Source organism: Macrotis lagotis, chromosome 2 (genome assembly GCF_037893015.1).
Source record: "Macrotis lagotis isolate mMagLag1 chromosome 2, bilby.v1.9.chrom.fasta, whole genome shotgun sequence".
In the NCBI taxonomy this organism is placed as follows: Eukaryota; Metazoa; Chordata; class Mammalia; order Peramelemorphia; family Peramelidae; genus Macrotis; species Macrotis lagotis.
Window position 1 is genome coordinate 4,082,367 of NC_133659.1, and position 20,414 is coordinate 4,102,780.

Sequence of the window (20,414 nt, forward strand, 5' to 3'; positions counted from 1 at the left end):
AAAGGTGAAGAAGGAGTTCTGTCAAATTCCTTCAATGATACTAATACAGGCATGAACCAGAGCAAGAAAATTATAGGCCAATTTCTGAAATGGATATGGATGCAAACATTTTAAATAAAATATTAAAGTGATTACAGTGAGTTATCTATCACTAGGATAATACACTGTGAGCAAGTAGGATTCATACCAGGAATGCAAGGTTAGTTCAATATTAGGAAAACTATCAGCATAATTGATCACATCAATACCAAATGCGACAGAAATTATTATTATCTCAATAGATGTGAAAAAGCTTTTGACAAAATACAGCACCCATTCTTATTAAAAACACTAGAGAGCATAGAAATAAGCAGAATTTTCCTTAAATTGATAAAGGAATAAGCTATCTAAAAATCATCAAAAAGAATTATATGAAACCCCACTATTATTTAATATTGTATTAAAAATGTTAGCATTAGCAATAACAGAAGAAAAATAAATTGAAGGAATTATAATCTATAACAAAGAAAAAAACTCTCACTCTTTGTAGATGATATGATGGTACACTTAGAGACCCCTAGAAAATCATCTAAAAAACTACAGAAAACAATTAGCAACTTTCGCAAAGTAGCAGGAAATAAAATAAAGCTACATAAATCAACAGCCTTTAACAAGACACAGCAGCAAGAGCTAGAAAGAGAAACCCCATTTAAAATAAATACAGACATAAAATAAATATAATAAAATAAATAAGACAGGCAGCTAGGTTGCACAGTGGATAGAGCACCAGACCAGGAGTGAAGAGGATCTGAGTTCAAATCCAGCCCCAGACAATAATTACCTAGCCCTGTGACCTTGGATAAGTTACTTAACCCTGTTGTCTTAAATAATAAATTAAAAGAAGATTTAAAATAACTGCACCCAACATAAACTAGGTGGGATTCCACCCTGCCAAGGAAGACTCAGAAACTATATGAAAACAATCACAAAACATTTCTTCTTAAATTTATTTGTTTGTTTATTTATTTATTATTGCTTCCCTCCCCTCACCACCCACAGAATGTTTTGAGAGAAAGATAATTATCCAGAATAAAATAATTGTTTCAATAATTAATAATTCTTTCTATAATTTGTTTTATGCACTCATTCTTTTACATTTTCTTTTATTTTTTTGATTTTTTGGCTTTGTTTAACAGATTCTTGTTGTCTTTTGAAGTCATTGGTTTCAACAGACTCCATCCTTTTTTTAGAGAAGAATTTTCTTCACCTTTTTCAACTAACTCCTTTTCCAATCGGTCAATTCTATTTTTGAAGGAGTTTTCCATTTGTCCACTTGAGGATTTGAGAGAAATATTTTTTTTTGCCTTTGTCCAATTGTGTTTTCCAAGGATTTGGTTTCTTGTTGCAAGGTGTTAATCTTCTCTCCCAAATTTTGCAAATGATTTTTAAACTCCTTCCTGATTTCTTCAAGGAAGTCTTTCTGGACTGGAGAGCAAAATCATATTCTCCTTAGAGGTTCTAGATCTCTCTGAGTTAGGGTTTTTACCTTTTAGGTAATTTTTTTATGGGCCTCCCTTTCTACTAGCCTTTTTTATTTTTCCTGGGACCTTGTGTTTGGAGGGAGGTGTTGGGATCCCTGGAGGTTTTGCTTACTGGGTTTAGTACCTCCACGTGTGCCGGCCACTAGTGGATGCCAGAGGCTTTGCTCATTTGGCTTAGTGACTCCAAGTGGACTGGCCAGTTGGGGGCGCTGGGTGCTTTCTCTGGAGTGTCTGTGGCCTTGATTTGAAGCCCTCTCCCTAAGCCTTGAGGGCGTTCTGTGCTGCTGGATACCGTTAGACTTGACAATGTGGGCTGGATCCTGGAGCTTGGTCATAACTCTCCTTGTTCAGCTGAGGGAGTCTGCTCCCCACACCTCAGGGGGAGAGGGGTCTGTGACTGTGTTTGTTCTGGGAGGAGGGTTCCACTGAAAGTATGGGATCCAGAGTCCTCCAGACCAGAGGAACCTGGAGGAGCCATGTCCAGCCATAATCCACGACTCTCTGCACTGCGCCCCAGACAGTGGCTCCCAAAGCCAACACCTCCACGGCTGATCTTGGCCAGTCCAGCTCTCCCCTGCCCCCTCTGGCTCTCTGCTCTCTGCATCCAGCTCCCCCATGCTCCCTGAAGACAGACCTTGAGATCAATGCTGTTCCCCTCACTTCTTTTTCTGGGTTTTGTTGATGGAATCTCCGTTCAGAGGTTTGTTTCACATTATATATGAGGGAAGACCAGGAGACCTTAGCACAGGGCTTATCTTCTCTCTGCCTCTTGGCTGGAAGTCCTATAAAACACTTTTTACACAAAAAAAAACAGATTTGAATAATTGGGCAAATATAAATTGCTCCTGGCTAGGCTGAGCTAATGAAATAAAAATGACAATTCTATCTAAATAGTTTACCTATTCATTGCCATTCCAATCAGATTTCAAAAAAAAATTGCTATATTGAGATGGTAACTTAAATTCATATGGATGAACAAAAAGTCAGAAATATAAAGGGGATTAATGAAAAATAGAAAGGAAGATGGAGGACTTCCGGCCAAGATGGCGGAGAGAAGACAGGTACAGTTCTAAAGTCTCCTGATCTCTTCCCCATCTATCACATGTAATAAACCTCTTAAAGAAATCCAAACCAGGAAACCCAGAAAGAAAAGCCAGGAGAGGAAAATCTAGCTCAGGATTTGTCTCCTGCAGCAGCCTTGGCTGAGTACCGGCAGGTGAGTCTGAGCTCCGAGGGAAGATCAGCCTGGGATCAGCCAGATCAACAGCTGAATTGGAACCGGGAGTCTGAGGTCCTGAGAGCCAGACCTGCTGGATCAGTGGTGGGGCTGGATGAAGGGGGCTTGGGTCTGCAGGGAAGCAAAGGCTCTGGTGTTGGTGCTGTCCCCCTGGAGCTTGGGGAAGGGGCTGTGGGGAGAGGTCTGGTGCAGGAGAGCTGTGGACATCATCCCTGGGCTCCTCAGGTCTGAGAAACTCTGAGCCCAGGCCTCCATTGCACTGAGGCCTCTTCTCAAACAAATGCAAATTACTTCTGCCTCAGGCCCAGGTGTGTGAGCAAAATAACTAGCCCAGCTGAGGAATCACCTCAGGCCAGGGTAAAGCCCACCATTGACTGAAGGCAAAAGAATTCAATAGCTCCAATTCCTGCCTTCTGGCAAAGGGAGAAGACACTCCAGAGAAAGAAACCAGCACCTCCTACTGGCCAGCCAGAGAAACTGCACTCAGTAAAGCCTTTAGAGATCCCAAGCCCAGGTGAACTAGCCCCACCCAACTCAAGGTCTCAGCATAATGAAGAAGGGTCAGCGGAATGGTGGATCCATAGAAAAATTCCTGGAAGGGAAAGACCCCAACCCAGAGAGACCTGGAACATCTGAGGAGAATACAATCTGGTCTCCAGCACAGAAAGACTTCCTTGAAGAAATAAGGAAGGAGCTTAAAAATCAACTGGAAAATTTGGGGAAGACAATTAATACCTTGCAACAAGAAAACAAAACCTTAGAAAGTAGAATTGGACAATTACAAAATGAGAATAATTCTCTCAGATCCTCAAATGAGCAAATGCAAAAAAATTAATTCTCGCAAAACCTCAATTGGTCAAATGGAAAGCTCTTTCAAAAGTAGAATTGACCAATTGGAAAAGGTTAATGAAGAAAACTCCTCCCTCCAAAAAATAATGGAGTCTACAGAAGCTAATGACTCCATGAGACAGCAAAAGTCAGTTAAACAAAATCAAAAAATAGAAAAAATAGAAGCAAATGTGAAATATCTCATCAACAAAATCACTGACCTCAAGAATAGATCGAGGAGGGGCAACCTGAAAATTATAGGACTTCCTGAAAACATTGAAGAGAAAAAAAGCCTGGACTTAATATTACAGGATCTAGTGATGGAAAACTGCCCTGACATCACCAAATTGGAGGGCAAAGTAGTTAGTGAAAGAGTACATCAATCCCCACCAGAAAAAGATCCTAAAATGAAAACACCAAGGAATGTTATGGCCAAACTCCAGAACTATCAGATAAAAGAGAAAATCCTGCAAGCAGCCAGAAAGAAACAATTTAAATATCAAGGAGCCACGGTAAGGATGACGCAGGACCTGGCTGCATCAACTTTAAGGGATCAAAGGGCCTGGAATGAGATATTTCAAAGAGCATGGGAGCTTGGAATACAGCCAAGAATCTACTTTCCTGCAAAGCTGAGCCTTCTCTTCCAGGGAAAAAGATGGATATTTAACGAAATGGAAGAATTCCAAAAATTTCTGATGAAAAGACCAGAGCTAAACAGAAAATTTGGATATCAAACAGGAGGTTCAAGAGACACATGAAAAGGTAAAAAAGGGGGGGGTGGTAAAAGGAAAAAAATGTAATCCAGTAAGTTGAAACTGGTTATATTCCAGCATGGGGTGGGGGGGAAGAGACTCTCATAAATCCTGACAAATGTAACTCTAACAGAGAGAATATACCTAGCCAGAAATGATGGACATCCATGACCTATCCATGAGACTGATATCTAATGGAATGTAACTGGCTTTAACTCCACTGGGGAGAAAGACTCTAATAACTCTCAGGAATTTTGACTCTATTCAACAGAATATACTGAAGTAGAAGGGACAGACACTCAGAATTTTCTATGACTTAGATAGAATGATCTAAAAAATATATATATACTACCTCCCTAAAAAGGGAGACAGGAAAGAGACGGGAGGAGGGAGGGGATTGAATGGGACAAATCTCATTACACTAAGAGGTACAAAAAAAACCTATGGTAATAGAGGGGAAGAAGGGAGTAGAGGAAAAACACTTGAATCTTCTCATCAGACTTGGCTTAAAGTCAACCTATACATACTCAGTTAACTTATAAAACATCTAACCTTTCAAGTATTAAAAGGGGAAAAGGGGAGGGGGTTGGAGAAAGCTAAGGGGAGGGGAGGAAATAAGGGGAAATAACAAAAGGAAGGGAAGGGAACAGGGGAAAGGGGAAAGAAAGGGGAGGGTGTGATATAGGAGGGCAAACACACTGAACGGGGTGGTATTTAAAAACAAAATACTGGGTAATATGGATAAAAGGGGGGGAAAGGGGGAAAAATACAAACAGAGGGAAGATAGCACAGTGGGCAATAAAGAATTAGTAATCATAACCTTGAATGTGAATGGGATGAACTCTCCCTTAAAACGTAAGCAAATAGTAGAGTGGATTGAAAACCAGAATCCTACAATATGCTGCTTACAAGAAACTCATTTGAAGCAGAGAGATACATATAGAGTAAAGGTAAATGGTTGGAGCAAAATATATTTTGCTTCAGCTGAAGTAAAAAAAGCAGGGGTAGCAATCCTTATCTCAGACAAAGCAGCAGCAAAAATAGCATTAAAAGAGATAAGGAAGGAAACTTTATCCTCCTAAAAGGTACCATAGCCAATAAAGTCATTTCAATATTGAATATATATGCACCAAGTGGGACAGCACCTAAATTCGTAGAGGAGAAGCTGAAAGAATTACAGGAAGACATAGACAGCAAAACTAATAGTAGGAGACCTCAACCTCTTGCTATCAGATCTAGATAAATCAAATCATAAAACAAACAAGAAAGAAATTAGGGAAGTAAATAGATTGTTAGAAAAATTAGATATGGTAGACTTATGAGGAAACTGAGTGGGGATAGAAAGGAATATACCTTTTTCTCTGCAGTACATGGAACTTATACAAAAATTGACCATGTACTAGGACATAAAAACCTAATGATCAACTGCAGAAAAGCAGAAATAGTGAATACATCTTTCTCAGATTACAATGCAATAAAAGTCATGTGCAATACTGGGCCAAGGAGATACAGACCCAGAGCAAATTGGAAACTGAATAACCTCATCTTAAAAAATGAGTGGACCAAAAAACAAATTATAGAAAGAATTAACCATTTTATCCTAGATAATGATAATAATGAAACAACATACCAAAACCTATGGGATTCATTCAAAGCAACTCTCAGGGGATATATTATATGGCTCTAAATGCTTATATGAATAAACTGGAGAAAGAGGAAATCAATGAACTAAACATGCAACTAAAAAAATTAGAGAAAGATCAAATCAAAAATCCCCAATCAAATACCAAATTAGAAATTTTAAAAATTAAAGGAGAAATTAATAAAATTGAAAGCAAAAAAAACTATTGAATTAATAAATAAAAGCAAAAGTTAGTATTATGAAAAACCAATAAAATTGATAAACCTCTTGTCAATTTGATTAAAAAAAAAGAAAGAAGAAAACCAAATTGCTAGTATTATAAATGAAAAAGGTGAACTCACCACCAATGAGGAGGAAATTAAAGTAATAATATGAAATTATTTTGCCCAACTTTATGCCAATAAATTTGGTAATCTAAGTGAAATGGATGAATATTTACAAAAATATAAGTTGCCCAGGTTAAATGAAGAAGAGATTAAATACCTGAACAACCCTATCTCAGAAAAAGAAATTCAACAAGCCATTATTGAACTCCCTAAAAAAAAACATCTCCAGGGCCTGATGGATTCACAAGTGAATTCTACCAAACATTTAAGGAACAATTGGTTCCAATCCTATATAAACTCTTTGGAAAAATAGCGAAAGATGGAACTCTGCTTAACTCTTTCTATGAAACCAATATGGTGCTGCTAACTAAACCAGGAAGAGTTAGAACAGAGAAAGAAAATTATAGACCTATTTCCCTGATGAATATAGATGCAAAAATCCTAAATAAAATCTTAGCAAAATGACTACAATAAGTCATCACTAGGATAATACATTATGATCAAGTAGGATTTATTCCAGGAATGCAGGGTTGGTTCAATATTAGGAAAACTGTTAGTATACTCAATTATATCAACAACAAACCTATCAGAAACCATATGATCATATCAATAGATGCTGAAAAAGCTTTTGAGAAAATACAGCATCCATTCCTATTAAAAACACTAGAGAGTGTAGGAATAAATGGACTGTTCCTTAAAATAATTAGCAGTATCTATCTGAAACCATCAACAAGCATTATACTCAATGGGGAGAGGCTAGAGGCATTCCCAATAAGATCAGGGGTTAAACAAGGGTGCCCATTATCACCACTACTATTCAATATTATATTAGAAATGTTATCATCAGCAATTAGAGAAGAAAAAGATATTAAAGGAATTAGAATTGGGAAGGAAGAGACAAAACTCTCACTATTCACAGATTACATGATGGTCTACCTAGAGAATCCCAAGAAATCATCTAAAAAACTACTGGAAACAATTAGCAATTTTAGCAAAGTTGCAGGTTATAAAATAAACCCTCATAAATTCTCAACTTTTCTATATATGTCTAACAAGAAACAGCAGGAAGAGCTAGAAAGAGAAATCCCATTCAAAGTAACCTCAGACAGTGTAAAATACCTGGGAGTCTATTTGACAAGACAGACTCAGAATCTTTTTGAAAACAATTATAAAACACTTCTCACAAATTAAATCAGATTTAAATAACTGGGCAAATATCAACAGCTCGTGGATAGGGAGAGCTAATATAATAAAAATGACAATTCTACCAAAACTAAACTATCTGTTTAGTGCCCTACCAATCAAAATTCCAAAAAATTACTTTAATGAGTTAGAAAAAATTGTAAGTAAATTCATATGGAGAAATAAAAAGTCAAGAATTGCCAGGAGCTTAATGAAAAAAAAAATGCAAACTAAGGTGGCTTAGCACTACCCGATCTAAAATTATATTATAAAGCATCGGTCATCAAAACTGTTTGGTATTGGCTAAGAAGTAGAGTGGTGGACCAGTGGAATATACTAGGTGTAAAAGCAGGAGAGGATTATAGTAATCTGCTATTTGATAAACCCAAAGAGTCTGGCCACTGGAATAAAAACTCCCTCTTTGATAAAAACTGCTGGGATAATTGAAAGTTAGTATGGAAGAAACTTAGATTAGACCAACACCTCACACCCTTTACCAAGATAAGATCCAAATGGTTACAGGACATAGACATAAAAAACAATACTATAAGCAAATTAGAAGATCAAGGACTAGTCTACCTGTCAGATCTATGGAAAGGGGAACAGTTTATGACTAAGGAAGAATTGGAGAACATCACTAAAAACCAATTAGATGATTTCAATTACATTAAATTAAACAGCTTTTGCACAGATAAAACCAATGTAATCAAGATCAAAACTAAAGTAGTAAATTGGGAAACAATCTTTACAACTAATGATTCTGACAAAGGACTCATTTCTAAAATATACAGAGAACTGAGTCATATTTTCAAAACAAAAAGCCATTCCCCAATTGACAAATGGTCAAAGGATATGCAAAGGCAACTTACAGATGAGGAGATCAAAGCAATCCATAGCCATATGAAAAAATGCTCTAAATCATTTATTATTAGAGAAATGCAAATTAAAGCTTCTCTGTGGTACCACCTCCTTCCTCTCAGATTGGCCACTATGACCAGGAAGGATAATGATCATTGTTGGAAGGGTTGTGGGAAATCTGGGACACTATTACACTGTTGGTGGAGCTGTGAACTCATCCAACCCTTCCGGAGAGCTATTTGGAACTATGCCCAAAGGGCAACAAAAATGTGCATACCCTTTGACCCAGCAATACCATTACTAGGTCTATACCCTGAAGAGATGAGGAAAAAGGGTAAAAACATTACTTGTACAAAAATATTTATAGCAGCCCTGTTTGTGGTGGCAAAGAATTGGAAATCCAGTAAATGTCCTTCAATTGGGGAATAGTTTAGCAAACTGTGGTATATGTATGTCATGGAACACTATTGTTTTATTAGAAACCAGGAGGGATGAGATTTCAGGGAAACCTGGAGGGATTTGCATGAACTGATGCTGAGTGAGATGAGCAGAACCAGAAAAACACTGTACACCCTAACAGCAACATGGGAGTGATGTTCAACCTTGAAGGACTTGCTTATTCCATCAGCGCAACAATTGGGAAAAATTTTTGGCTGTCTGCAAAGGAGAGTACCATCTGTATCCAGATAAGGAGCTGTGGAGTTTGAACAAAGTACAAGGACTATTCCCTTTAATTCAGAAAAAACTCCAGATGTCTTATTGTTTGATCTGGTTACCTCTGAGAATTCTGTTCTCTTTAAGGATATGATTTCTCTCTCATCACACCCAAATTGGATCAATGTACAACATGGAAACAAAGTAAAGACTGAAGGAGTGCTATCTGTGGGGTGGGGGTGGGGAGAGGGAAGCAAGATGGGGGAAAATTGTAAAACTCAAATAATATCTTTAATAAAAATTAAAAAAAAGAAAGGAAGGTGACCTAGCCCTACCAGATCTAAAATTATATTATTAAGCATCAGTCATCAAACTGTCTGTTATTGGCTAAGAAATAGAGGGGTGGATTGGTGGGAAAGACTAGGTGCAATAGCAGGAAATGATTATAGTGATCTGCTCTTTGATAAACCCAGAGTCTAGCTTCTGGGAGAGCAACTCATTCTTCAATAAAAACTGCTGGGAAAACTGGAGGATAGTATGAAAGAAACTAGACTTAGATTAATATTTCACACCTTATACTAAGGGCTAAATAGAGACAGGATTTAGACATAAAAGTTAATATGTGCCAATTAGGAGAACAAGGAATAATTTGCCTGTCAGATCTATGGAAAGGGTAGTAGTTGATACCCAAAGAACAGATAAAAACCATTATAAAAATAAACTGGATAATTATGATTACATTAAATTAAAAAGCTTTTGCCAAAACAAAAGGATCAAGATCAAAAGGAATGTAACAAATTGGGAAACAGTTTTTACAACTAGTGTTTCTGACAAAGGACTCATTTCTAAAATATATAGAGAACTGAGTCAGATTTATTATAAACTAAGTCATTCCTCAATTGACAAATGGTCAAAGAATATGAAGACACAACTCTTGGATAAGGCAATCAAAGCCATCTATAGTCATCTGAAAAAATTGCTCTAAATCATTACTCACTAGAGAAATGCAAATTAAAGCATCTCCAAGATACTACCTCACACCTCTCAGACTGGCCAATATGACCAGAAAGGACAATGATCAATGTTGGAAGAGATGTGGTAAAACCGGGACACTAATATATTGTGGTGGAGCTGTGAACTCATCCAGGCTTTCTGGAAAGCAATTTTGAATTATGCCCAAAGGGCAATAAAAATGTGCATCTCCTTTGATTCAGCAGTATCAATACTGGGATTGTATCTTGAAGAGATCATAAAAAAGTAAAAATTCCTCATGTACAGAAATATTCGAAGCAGTTCTGTTTGTAGTAGCAAAGAACTGAAAATTGAGGAGATGCCCCTCAATTAGGGAATGGCTGAACAAATTGTGGTATATGTATATGATGGAACACTATTGTTCTTTAAAAAATCAGGAGGGGGGCTGCTAGGTTGCATAGTGGATAGAGCACCAGCCCTGGAGTCAGGAGGACCTGCCTGAGTTCAAATCCAGCCTCAGACACTTACTAATTACCTAGCTGTGTGACCGTTGGCAAGTTACTTAAACCCATTACCTTACAGAAACCTAAAAAAAAAATGAAATAAGGAGGAATGGGAATTCAAAGAAGCCTGGAAGACTTGCTTGAATTGATGCTGAGAGAGATAAGGCAATTCTCAGAGAAAGAAATCAAAGCTATCTATAGTCATATGAAAAATTGTTCCAAATCATTATTGAGTAGAAAAATAAATATTAAAACATATTTGAGGTACCACCCTAATACATATCAAATTAGCCAATAAGACAGTTAAGGAAAATGATCAATTTTGGAGGACATGTGAGAAAACTGGGACACTAATGCATTGTTGGTGGAATTGTTATGTGATCCATCCTTTCTGGAGAACAATTTAAAATTATGCCTATCTGCTTTTAAAGGAGCTTTTTCAGGGAATTTTTGTATGTCTGTTTTTCCCATTTGACTAATTCTACTTTTTTAAGGCATGCTTCTCTTCATTGAATTATGGACCTGTTGTTTTTAATCCTTTGGCCTATTCTGGTTTTTTTTTTTTTAGATATTGTTTTCTCCAATATTTTTTGCCTCCTTTGCCAAATTACTGGCTCTTTTTTGGTAATTGTCTTAAATCTCTCTCAATTCTCTACCATATTTTTTTTCGACCTCTCTTACTTGATTTTTAAAAGTCCTGTTTGAGCTCTTCCATGACTTCAGGCCACTAGAAATTTTGATTTTTATGTCTTCTGAGTGTGTTATGATCTTGTCACAACAACTTGATTGAGTTAGGATCTTTTTTCTGTTTGCTCATTTCCAGCTGCTTTCTTGACTTTTACCTCTTCTTCTGTGGGGCTTCACTTCTGGAGTGGAGGGTGCACCATTTCAAACTTAATGAGTTTTTGTGTAACTGTTTTTCAGATATAATTCCAAAGATCTAGTAGTTATTGTTTCTTCCAAGGTGCAACTAGCTGGGGAAAGGTGCGTTTATTATTCTGGTCTTGAATTGAGTGTTCCTAAGCATTGTTTTCCATCCTGGAACTATTACTTGGGTTCCTGTTTCCATGAGGCTACAAGCTTTGGGGTGCTATTGCTCCTTTTTGCTCTGGGACTGAGACTTAATATGCTGATCCATGGGCAGCAAAACAGAGTTCTGCCCCCAGTGCCAGCAAAGGGAACCCTGTAATCGCCTTCTGACCAGTTGTCCAACCTTCTTACTGCCCTGGGGACTGAGAAGTCCAGAAACCATCACTGCCACCACTGAGTCAGTCCCCCTCCCCAAGCTTGCTCCTGGTTTCCTGGGGCCTCCCTAGTCTGTACTGGACTGGCCAGAGCCGAACTGCACTCCTGCTGACATGCTAAATTGTCTCCTCTTGGAAAATTGTTCCACTCCATTCTTTTGTGGGGTCTACCATTCTAGAAGTTTTTGAGAGTGGTATTTGCAAGGACGTGGAGAGAACTCAGACAAGTTCCTGCCTTGTTCTATGCCATGTTGGCTCTGCTTTCAGGACAAATTCTTAAAAGCAAGAACATAAATGAATTAGAAAATGGGGAGGGTGGAGTCAAGTAGTTGAAACTTAGGGTGAAATCTAGAGAGGGACTTAAAATGAAAAGTTAAAAATCTAATGGGTAGAAAAGGGAATCTATTTGACTGAAAGGACAAGAGAGGGGAAGATTTAAATAATAAATAAATAAATAAAGTAGAAAGACAAGGGTAGTAATAGCAAAATTTCAAGCAAAAAGAGGCAAGAGAATGATGGGAAAAAAGATAGTTGGAAGAGAGTCAGTGAAAAATAAATGAAAGTAACTGCATAGAACTGATACTATTTACAGAAGAAAAAATATCATGACTTGAAAAATCCATGAGATAATGGAGTAAAATACAAACCTAACTCTCATAAATTTAAATGTAATTGAATTGCAATAGCCAATAAAATGAAAAAGAGAGGAATTAGATAAGAAAAGAAATCATGGTTCCAGATATAACAAAAGACATTTGTACAAATGGAATGTTGACAGAAAAATCCTAAATATTGAATCGATCAAAGAAAAAAATCATAGGACCAATTAATCATTGTGGGAAAGAAAATGATAATGATAAAACATTATACCACATTTCAAGGGTGTTTTATCCAAAAAAAATGTAGATATCTTCATATCTATAGATATCTTTATCTATAGCTATCAATGTCTAAATTTAGGTATTTATAAATGTTCATATATATATATATATATGGGCATTTATAAATGTCTAAATATATTTATACATATATATCAATATGGATATTGATAAATGTCTAAATATATATACATATATATCAATATGGACATTGATAAATGTCTAAATATATATATCCATATATATCATATATATAAATGTCTAAATATAATCTATCCATATATATATATATATATATATATATATATATATATATATATATCAATATCCAGATATTTGTATATTGAAATGTTCATATTAGAGTTTTGGTTTTCCTTTGAAATTTTGCTATTAACTCCTTTGTCTGTCTGTCTTTTATCTGACTATTTATTCAACCCCTCCTTTTTCTTTTCATTCAACTAGATTCCCCTTTCTCCTCTTCTTTTCCTAGTGTACAGTAAATATTTGATCACATCAGCAAATTTATCTCTGAAGATAAAAATTTGAAGTAGACATTTAAAAATGGTAGAATTGTTATTTATAGGTGGGTATTTGTCTTCTAGTCAGGTGCAGGATTCTTCATAGGATAAAGTAAGAAAAATTGTTTGATTTCATTTTTGATGACTAAATCATTAATTTATTTTAGAATTAACAGGGGTTTGATCATTAGTGTGCCTCAAACTGATTTTTATTAATTAATGTAAAAAGCGGATTATGTCTTTTAATTGATTAGTGTGTACAATATGTAGTAATAACATATTTTTGTATATGTATATAGTAACATATCTTGTCTTTATTTTTTTATAGTTTCTAAAGTCCCAGGAGAAAAAAAGGCTGTAAATCAAGAAATTGACCTTTATTCTAGAAGACCAGGAATCAAAATTCATTCTCTGCCATACATTCTCAAGTATCCTTCAAAACCTAAAGGGATAAAACAAGAAATCCACCACCGTCCAATTTACCGATTATGTCATTTTATTAGCGACCAACCTAAATTTAAAATTATTCATCGCTTGGAAAGGTTTAAGAAGAAAGCGACTGCTAGACCAAGTTGCATTGTAGACTTTACCCCACTCAATAGTATTGATAGACAGTATAGAAATCAGAAAAAGATGGAAAACTTCCAAAACAAAATAGAGTCAGTAGGCATGCTCCAAATTGCTACTGAAGATGCTAATGAAAATCTTCAGGCACATATTCAACAGAAAAATCATTTTATTAAGAAAAGAGCCAAAGAAGATAAGAAGAAAATTGAAGAAAGTTTGCAAAAGCTTCAAGAGACCAGAGCAAAACTGATGAAAAAATTCCAAGAAAGGAGAAATTTCTTTAAAGAGGAAGCCAGAACCAAAGCACAAGAGCGTCAAATAGTAATAGATAAACTCAGTCTGCATTGCAGCCTGGCAAAGGAATATTTTCAGTATGATAGATTGAAGAATAGACAAGATATCTTGAAGATGAAGAAGTCCCATGTGAAGGAAATGAGGGAAATCAATCTATATCATAAAGAATTACTTGAAAAAATGAAGAATGGGAGGTGAGTATATTTGCAATTGATAAGGTACTTTGAGGATGAATGTATACTATAGATTGATTTCTTCACTTTTGCCTGAATTTTTATGTTATAAGCAATGGTATTGACATTTTATCATATAAGTTACTATTTGCAAAGTGTTTTGCAAATAGTAAATTTTTGTATAAATAGCTATTGGCTATTATTAAAGAATCTTGACAGATTTTTTCAGGCTCTAAGTAAAATGACACACATATATATGGAAATATACATATGTACAAGCATATACATATATAGGTATATGTTATATAAATAATTATACACACTCATATAGGTATGTCACACACATGTACACAGTGTTTCAAAACTTTTGGTACATTTTATAGCTGAAAATGACTTCTGAAGTTAGGAAACTTAAAGGTAAATGAAGACTTTTGTAACTTTTTTAGTAACAAAAGTTTGGACACAAAAAATGCATTATAAGTACCAAGTTAAGAATGATTCAGCATAATTCACTTCTTTCAAGCTAATTTTTATTATCATCTTCTAATAAGGGAGTACTTTTATATATTTCTTTCCATTGCTTTATTTAGGGATTATAAGGATGGGTTAATAATTATGTATATGTTTATGTTATAATCATGTCAAAGAATGATGAGTCCACAGAATGAATGTACTTTTAAGGACAAAGACTTTGAACTAGGCATTGAAGGCACTTTGGCATTTGAGATACTTAAACAAACCTATTCAAGATGGTGAAGATGGGACTAGTAGATCACCTAAAAAAATCTGGAGTTTTATTGGCCTGTCTGTTCCCTTTAAAGAAACACTGTGATGTGGGCAGCAAAGGAGGTGGATGTAGACAAGTTTAAGAGAAAATTAACATTTAGCAAAATCCTTTTGTCTTCTACCCTACTCAAACCACAGATGATATTTTATGTTCCATTCAGGTAATCTCATTTTAAGTAGCTGATCAATAAATTGGAGCATGTGCAGAGGAGAGGAATGAAAATAGGAAGAACATTGATTCTGTAACACATGAAAATTAAAGGAATTTAGGGAGTTTAGCTTGGATAGAGGTAGTGGTAGGGAAGAAAATTTACCTTTGAGCTAGAAAGACATAATAGATGCTTCAAGGAGAAGGGGACTGCAAGGGGCTCTCCATGGTCCATGTGGATAGAACTAGAAATAGTGGCTGGAAGTCAGTGACAAATAGTTCACTTGAGATTCAACATAAAGATCTTTCACCCAATTCAAGTCAGTTGTCAAGTCGATGCTTCACCGAGAGAGAAAGTGTGGTGACTTTCAGTTTATCCTTTTTTTAAAGGGAAAACTGGATAGCCACTGGCAAGATTCATGACTGAAGGGATGCTTTGTTAGGTATGAATTGGACTCAATGACGTTTGAGATTCCTTCCATCTCCAAAATACAGCCTTGGACATAGAAATGACAAGGCTATTTTTATAGAGCCCTGGAGATTGTTGCAGCAAAAGGGAAGTAGTGGAGGACCAAAGTAGAAAGATAGTTGATATTAGATTACAAATGGCTAAGATAACCAAGGAAAGGAGTTCAGACTATTTTGGGAATGTAGCCAGAAGTCACTGAAGTTTTAGGAACAGAGGAATGATGTCTGTAAATTGTATTATAGGAATATTATTCTTGGAACAATATGAAGAAAGTGGAGGGAACAGACAAAAAATGTTTACTTTCAGTATTCCATGAATGTGGTACACTGGTCTGGTTTAGTAATAATGAAAAGCAATGAGTGTATGAGGATTAAAAAACCCAGACTCTAGACCTTGAGATGCATTGACTATTGAAGAGGTTTGGGAAGAGGAGATCTATTTTTGAAATTTCAGATGTTAATCTGTTTTAGAAAAAAAAACAAAATTTCTTTTTTCTTCTTGGTCATGTAACTTAGTTTCAGGAATTGCGTTTCTGTGCTGTTTCCTGAATAAGTTTAGTCAATCAGCAACTATTTATTAAGCACCTACTATGTGTCAGAAATTATATTTAGTGAATATAAAATTAAGACTAGTTGATTAATATTATTTCATTAATTAAGCTTTGATTTCTCAAGGAATGAGCAATTGTTTTTAGTGGGAAATGAGTCTTTCTAAGTGTTTGGCTGCTATTTATATGATGAAAAAAGCTGTGAAAATTTAAATTCATCAAATCTTAAAAAAATCTTTACCAAATCATGCTTTAGATAATCAGAACTGTATTGGTCCCAGAAATCTTTTGACCAGTTTGAATCTCAAAAAGATTTAAAATAGTCACATTCTATAAATGCCAGCAAATTGAGGCTTGAAATATTTATACTTGCAAATTCTTAATTATAGCTACTCCATTTAATTTAAATTCTGAAATGTTTTCCCTTTAAAAAAACTATTGTGTTCTCAAAAGCAGTTTTTAAATAAGAGCAAGGATGTGTTTGAATCATTTCAACATGATTCCTTTTGACAAAAGCAAAGAAAACATCTGCTTTTCTTTTTCACAAGCTATCTTAAGACTATTCATGGTGGTACTTTAATTATAAGTGTGCTCTCCCCAAGTATAAAAAGTGCTTCAGAAACTACTACAAAAATATACAAATCCATTTAAACCAATAATACAAGAGCATTTTCTTTATTTTTAGACTTAAATTCATTCTATAATAACATGTACTATTTTAGATGTCTTTGTAACCTTTGGGAACAAGCTCAAGTTACTACTATAGTAGCTCATTTTAATGAACTGTTTGACTTTTGGAAATAGAAGGAATGTAAAAGCAGGGTATCAAAATCTAAATCTAATGCAAATTAACATTAAGGAAATTTAATTAGCTCTGCTTTTATCCCAGGAAATTGAATATGTGGCCATCATTAAATTGTAGTAGAGAATAGAGTCAAATGAGCCCTCTTAATGGATCTTTGTCCGATCAGCTTCTCTCTATGATGTTACAGTAAATTTAATCTTGAAAGCATGCAGGAAAACAGATCTTCTTGTCAGGAACATTGAAAGAGTCCTCTATCAGAGGTTCTTACATTTAAAAATAGAAGGGATCCTTAGAGCATTAACCTCATTTTCCTGAAGAGGACTGGAGAGATTAAATGTCTTGCTTTCAATACCAGAGCAAATTTTGAATCCAAGTCTTTTGCCTCCAAACCCAGTCCTGGTGACACCAGTGGACCATCCTCTTTCCCAATATCCTGTAATCTGTTATGACTGACTAGAAATGTTTTAAGAGGCAGAAATGTGGCATGAGTTCTTACAGGCCAGAGGATTTAAGGATTCCAGGAATGACACTAATCCTCGTCCCTGGCCAAGCTGTTTGCCTAGGTTCATTCTATTTAATATCAGCATCAATTGGAACATGCAAGGACCTCATCCTGTTGAGATTTATGTAAGACATAAAAGGAAAAGGTTTCCTGTTGTAAGGGACTGTGAATCAGAGGACATCAATTCAAATTCATTTTAGTTACTAAATAACAGTTAAAAATATCACTCTGGTTTGTCCTTCCTTTTATCTCACTACTTCTGTGTCATTGGGAATCACAGAAGCTCTGTAGACTTCACTCATCTCTTTTTTTTTGTCTCTTGAAGCTTCTTTCTTTTTTTAAATTTATTTTTAATCCCTCTCCCCCAGCTACATGTAAAACCAAGTTTCAACTATTACTTTCCAATTCTTTGCCAATGTAAAAAGAGCTACTATAAAACTATCTTTGTACATGTGGGTCCTTTTTCCCTTTTCTCTTTTTTGGAATTGAGGCAATTTGTGGTATTACTGGATCAAAGGGTATGTACAATTTTATTGCCCTTTGGGCATATTTTAAACTGCTTTCCAGAATGGTTGAATCCATTCACAACTCCACCAACAATGAATTAGTTCCCTTCCAGTTGTCCTTCAATCCCTTGGTAATTTCTTTAAAAATACCTTGACATAGACTAGGAGCTTTCATAGGCCTGAATCTCTCCCATTATTTAGTATTTAGGATTTAGTCCTAGTGAAACTCTACTGATGTTTCTTTGCGGGTCAGAGGCCTTGAGGATTGGCTGGTTACATGCAAAAACAAACTTCAACACTCACCCTTGAAACTTCAAGTTTCGAATTCTCTCCTTTCCCCCATCACCCTCCTTCTCCTCATTGAGAACGCAAATCATCTTATATAGACCTTTTAAAATGTGTAGTCATGAAAATCATTACCACAATAGTCATGTAAAAATAAATATAACATCTCCCCAAAACAGAGAAACCTCAAGAAAAATAGTTTAAAAATATGTTTCAGTCTGAATTCAGACATCACCCACTCTGTCCTTGGGATGGACAGTATTCTCTATCATAAATCCTTCAGAGTCCTGGGTCACAGTACACCTGAGCAAAGGCATAGCTGATCATCCCATAACACTTGATGCAGTTCTGTACATAGTACATTTCCCATTGCATCTTCTCAATTTTTTTCCTTCATATTTTAATGAGATCATTCTAGTTATCATTTCTTATAGCAGAATAGTATTCTATCATAATTACATACCATGATTTATTCAGTCATTCCTTAACTGATGGATATCCCCTCAAACTCTAGGTCCTTGCCACTAGAAAAGAGCTGCTATAAATATTCTTATACATATGGTCCTTTTCATCTCTTCTGGAATAGAGATCAGGTACTGGCATTGCTGCGTCAAAGGCTTACATGGCTTTATAGACCTTTTGGCATAGTTTCAAATTGCTCACAGCTATTACAACACTGCATTAATGACTTATTTTTCTATAACTCCTCCGGTATTTGTCATTTTGTCTTTTAGTCCCATTAGCTACTCCAGTAGGTATAAGGTAGTACCTCAGAATTACTCCACCCCGCATCTCCTATCAAAAGTAAGTTAGGACAGTTGTTTTTTTAATATGGCCAGAGATTGCATTGATAACCTCATTTGAAAATTGTTCATATTTTTGGTCATGTATCAGTTGGGGAATGGCTCTTATTTTTTATAAATTTGACTCAGTTCTGAGTTTGAGAACTGAGGTCTTACTGAAAGAAACATTTCATTTTTTCCCCACAATGGCTAATGTTAGCTAAATTTCCCTCTATTCTATTCCCTCTATCCCCATTTATTTCATTCTTTCTCCTTTTACACATTCTATCCTCAAAAGTGTTTTGCAACTCAACTACCTCCCACAATTTCCCCTCCCATCTTTCACCTGTCCCTTCTCTTTCTGCTCCTACTTTACTTAGGGTAAGATAGATTTCCATATTCTATTGACTGTGTTTGTTATTCCCTTTCTAAATCAATTCCAGTGATAGTAAGGCTCATACACTCTCCTTCATTTTCTCCCTCATCCACTCCACTGCAAAAGCTTTTTTCTTGCCTTTTTATGTGAAATAATTTACCCCATTCTAGTTCTCCCTTTCCCTTTCTCCCAGGACATTTCTCTCTCTTGTCCATTAACTCTATCTTTTTAATATATTATCTCTTCAAATTCACCTCTTAGCTCTCTTGTCTATATATGCTTCTTCTAACTACCCTAATACATGAGAAAGTTTATTTGATGTAAAGATTATCATACTGCCTTCTGTGGGAGATTAGGGGAGGGAATGGAAGTGAGGGAAAATTGTAAAATTCAAAAGCTTACAAAAATGATAGGTAGAAACTACTATTGTATATAATTGGAAATCAAATAAAATATTAATAAAAAAGAAAGTTTATTTGAGTTATCAACATCATCTCCCCATGTAGGAATATAAGCAGTTCAGAATCATTAAGTGCCTTTTAATTTGCCTTTCCCTTTTATGTTTCACTTGAGTGTTATATTTGAAGATCAAACTTTCTGTTTGGCTCTGATCATTCCATCAGGAAAATTAGAAAGTCTCTTATTTCATTGAATGTTTGTCTTTTCCCCTGAAATATTTTTTTCAGTTTTTCTGGGTAGTTAATTTGTAATTGTGATCCATGCTCTTTTGCCTTCTGGAATATCATATTCCAAGCACTACAGTCCCTTAATGTAGAAACTGCTCAGTTGTGTGTTATCCTGACTGTGGCTCCACAATAATTGAATTGCTTCTCTCTCTCATTGCTTTCAAAAGTCTGAAATTTGACTATAATATTCCTGAAATTTGACTATAATATTTCATTTTGGTATCTCTTTCAGGAAGTGATTGGTAGATTCTTTGCATTTCTATTTTACCCTCTGCTTCTAGAATATCAGGGCATTTTTTTCTTTAATAATTTCTTTAGAAATTATGTCTAGGCTCATTTGTTGGTCATGACTTTTGGGTAATCCAATAATTTTT

At 35.5% G+C, this 20,414-nt stretch overlaps 1 protein-coding gene across 5 annotated transcripts in view; it reads left to right on the plus strand.

Annotated features, from left to right (window-relative positions):
* The window catches only part of LOC141512328 (leucine-rich repeat and IQ domain-containing protein 3-like), a 286,841-nt gene that overhangs the window by 61,599 nt on the left and 204,828 nt on the right, over nt 1-20,414 (plus strand). For all 5 annotated transcript variants that reach the window (XR_012475454.1, XR_012475455.1, XR_012475456.1 and 2 more), the window contains one exon: nt 13,443-14,169. Coding sequence is in view for 1 of the 5 variants with exons in the window: in XM_074221182.1 (XP_074077283.1) it covers nt 13,443-14,169 (727 nt within the window). In the remaining 4 variants the exon portion in view is untranslated. The remainder of the gene's footprint in view (nt 1-13,442; nt 14,170-20,414) is intronic.